General features: G+C 28.6%; 1 protein-coding gene across 1 annotated transcript in view; it reads left to right on the plus strand.

Moving 5' to 3' along the window:
* LOC106458504 (zinc finger RNA-binding protein-like) overlaps positions 1–3,850 on the plus strand; it is a 93,666-nt gene that overhangs the window by 81,625 nt on the left and 8,191 nt on the right. Inside the window, exons 18-21 of the mRNA XM_013918025.2 lie at positions 342–437; positions 742–853; positions 2,257–2,354; positions 2,753–2,891. Coding sequence (XP_013773479.1) covers positions 342–437; positions 742–853; positions 2,257–2,354; positions 2,753–2,891 — 445 coding nt within the window. The remainder of the gene's footprint in view (positions 1–341; positions 438–741; positions 854–2,256; positions 2,355–2,752; positions 2,892–3,850) is intronic.

The following is a 3,850-nucleotide window of genomic DNA, read 5'->3' on the forward strand; positions in this document are numbered from 1 at the left end:
ACTAAGGAGTTAGTGTATATATTTTAACTCCTTAGTGGTTTGACCTATAACATACTTTTTTTTTTTTTTCTTTTTCAACAACCACTATGCATAATTTCCTACACAGTTTCATTAAAAACCTTATATTTATTGATTAATTTTGTTTACTAAAATTAATTTAAGAAAGTATTATATTAAAGTTCAAAACTCACAATTTGTTACTTATGTCTTGGAGAGTTATGCCATAGAAAATTATTTATTACATAAATTCTTCTTGAAGCTGTGACCTTTTTGTTAAATTATGTGGATCTTTTAGGTATCTATTATTGTTGTGAGGTATTGTATTTTGGTGCATATTACAGGCTAGAGCAAGTGGTCTGAAGTCTTGTTTAATTGTTATTCGAATAATGCGAGACTTGTGTCAGAGAATTCCTACTTGGAGCAAATTAGATAACTGGGTAAGCATAATATCAAATCTTTGACTGTTTTAAAATGAAAATCATAAAATTCCATCATAAATTTAAATATATAGTGGTCATTGGCTGAAATGTTGTTTGCTGAAAATATGATTTCAGAAATTATCACTTTCATGTCCTTTTTAAAAAAATTGTGCAGTGTATTTTTATTATTTGTTTATATGCAATAAAGCATTTCTAAATGAGTTATTTCATGCTGATGATTAAATGAAATCAAGTAGTGTTTGATACATAATCATTGTGTTTTAAGTGGATGAATTTAAGTTTTTATGTGTATTTAATACAGGCATTAGAACTCCTTGTTGAAAAGGTTCTTAGTAGTCATCCCCACCCGTTGAGTGTGGGTGATGCTTTACGCCGAGTTTTTGAAGCTGTGGCATCTGGAATTCTATTATCAAGTTAGTTCATTTATTTGAAAAACATTTTTTCTTTTGAAGTTATACAGAGCAAAATATATTCTTTCTTTATTCTTCATCTCTGGTATACATAAGGTGAATTTGTTATATTTTTATTGTCATATTTGATTTGATGGATCTAATAACTATCTGTTAAATGAATTACATTGAACATGTATTGAACAAATATTTATTACTTTTTGTTGGATGAAGAACAGAAGAATGTTGGAAATGATATATAAATATTGATAATTGCTTAGAAAACTAATTTTGATAAACAATTAAAAGGGAATCTATCGAAAGTACTTTGTTTTAATAAACAAGGAAAATGTTTGGTGTGGGTTTCAGTATTTATAGTAGTATACATGTATATATACTGTAATATAAATATTAATCATGCTTTTTATGGTTATTCATACCTTATTTCTGAACTGTTTTGTGTAATAAAAAACATTACATAAGACTGTTTTCAAAAAGGAATACCAAATTTCTGTTTTACTGGATTTAGCCTGCCATTACAGCCTCAATGTAATTTTAGGCATAGAATAGAAATGGTAACGTTGTATGTGAAATAAGCTATTTTAAATAATGTACTTTAGTTTTTTAGATCTGTTTACATAACATTAAACTTTAAATGATGCCAGAGTGAAGAATGGTGAGCAGTCTTATTTTTCTTCTGTGGCAGAAAATAGGAATAAATTATTAGTACAGTTAGCATTATATTAAATTCACGAAAAGCAAGCTAACCTGAAGGAGTCAGGTGAAAGTTTAATGCTGTTATTTGTTAATGCTTAATATTAGGTGGCAGATTTTGGTTTGTCATTTATTTTGGCACAGAATCTTTTAATCATTAGATTTTTTTTTAGGGTTTAGAGGTTTGTAATAAATGTTACAGCTCTGTATGAGTACAGGAGATAAAGTATAAGTATATTAAGAAAACTAACACAGTATATTTAGGAAAAGTTTAAATAGTTGTGTGAAAATATTTAGGAAAAGATGAATGTTTTGTGAACTAGGTTTGATCCGAGAAGGTTTGATTTACAAGTATGGTAAATTCGTGCACTTTTTCACCAAAATTAAATACCATTGAGCATTTAAATTTCAGGTTTAACTACTTATTTATCCCTAATACCAGCAGGAACATGACTTTTAAAAACATTCTGGAGACAATATAAATATATATATTTTTTTGGCCAGTATCATGTATAAAGTGGCTAACTGTTCTGCTTTCAGTACGTCAAGTGAATTCAATATTTAATATTTTTGTACAATCTCCTGTGTGGTTATTGTTCTTTAATGAAAAATTAAAGGAACTTAATAATATAATTATTATGTTGATGTATAATTGTATTTTTTACTGCTTTCACTAGAAGGATCTTTTATATTTCTTTATATATTCATTTCAGTTGGTCCTGGATTGCTAGATCCTTGTGAAAAAGATACAACAGATGCAATTCTAAAGCTAACCAATCAAGAGCGTGAAGACATAACTGCTAGCGCGCAGGTAAGTACTTGTTTTATGGTTTGCAGAATCCCAAGTTTTGCAGTTGATAAAGCATAACATAGTAAAAGGTTGGATAAGCTTTTTAGTTGTAATATTATAATAGTTTTAATGACTGTTTTGTGTTACTGGTGGGTTTGTTTTGGTTGGACTTATTTTTTTTTTATGGTGAATGTGTTATTGGCCATAACAATATAAGTTTTTTATTGTTTGCTTAGTACATGAACATATTTTCTTTGTGTATATATTTTCGATGTTTTTGACAAGTGAGTTAGGCTGAGTGACAGCAGTTTGCATATCTTTAGAGCTGGTGCAAAATATAAACTTGTATTTAAATTTGTGTAATTTTTTTAAAGATTTTTGTATAGAATATGTGATGATAGTTTTATCTTTCTTTATAGCATGCTTTGCGATTGATAACATTCCGTCAAATTCATAAAGTACTTGGTATGGATCCTCTTCCTCCTCCCAAATTTAACAGGGGGCAGTTCAATCGCAAGCGCCGCCGAGACAACAAACCAGAAAGTAATGAAGGAGAAGGTGAGGTTAGATATAAAAAAATTTATACATGTTATTTAACTCTCTCAACACGGGTTTGGTCAATTTGACCGAGTCACGTGGCCTTCTGTACTCGTTTAAAGTTGATATAAATTTAATACTTATAACTCTCAGTATAATGGGTATATCTTCACGAAATTTGGCAGTCTTTCAGTTAATGTTACAAGTCTTTCACATACAAAAAGTCATATTTCTTAGTGAAGTATTTTTAATAAAATAAAATAAAGATTTGTCTATGAATATATTGAGTATTTGTTTTGAATACTCCATGAGCAAAGTAATTTTCATGTTAAAATTAAAATACTTTTCCTCATCTCAAAAATCCCAAATTTTCTTTGTGTAATCCCTAAATGCATTTCAAACATCTTTTTTTCTGGCTAAATCCTTATAGTTTATATGTTATTTTCTCTACCCTATCTCAAAACGGGATTGGTTAGTTTGACCGACTTTGTAACCACCAAAAAAAAATCGAAATAAACCTAAATTAACCTTCTTTTATTTCTAGTATGACTTCAAATTGTAACGAACAACTACATTCGTTTATCCTAAGTAGCTCTAAGTTAGTAACATTATACATCTATTTATAATTAAATTTTATTGTTTTATTCTCTTTGAATGTGTCTAACTACTATCTGCACCATTATAAGTTGTAAATCACTAGGGGAACGTGCAGCTCACGTTACACTATCGAAATACATTAGCCACGAGCTGCTCGTGTGCATGCCTTGTGAGCCATTTTGATTATATCATTATTACTTATTTTACCTAATCTAGTCTTAGATAATTTAAAAAGATCTGTATTTTTAGATTTTAGCTACTTTTACAACAATAAACAAAGAATAAATTTGAAAAACAAGAAATAAAATACTTTTTCTTGCTGTCGGGTTTCAAAGAGAGTTAACCCTAATTTTTTGTACTATAGATAGTTATGCACTTAATAA

Source organism: Limulus polyphemus, unplaced genomic scaffold (assembly GCF_000517525.1).
Source record: "Limulus polyphemus unplaced genomic scaffold, Limulus_polyphemus-2.1.2 Scaffold477, whole genome shotgun sequence".
NCBI classification, from domain to species: Eukaryota; Metazoa; Arthropoda; class Merostomata; order Xiphosura; family Limulidae; genus Limulus; species Limulus polyphemus.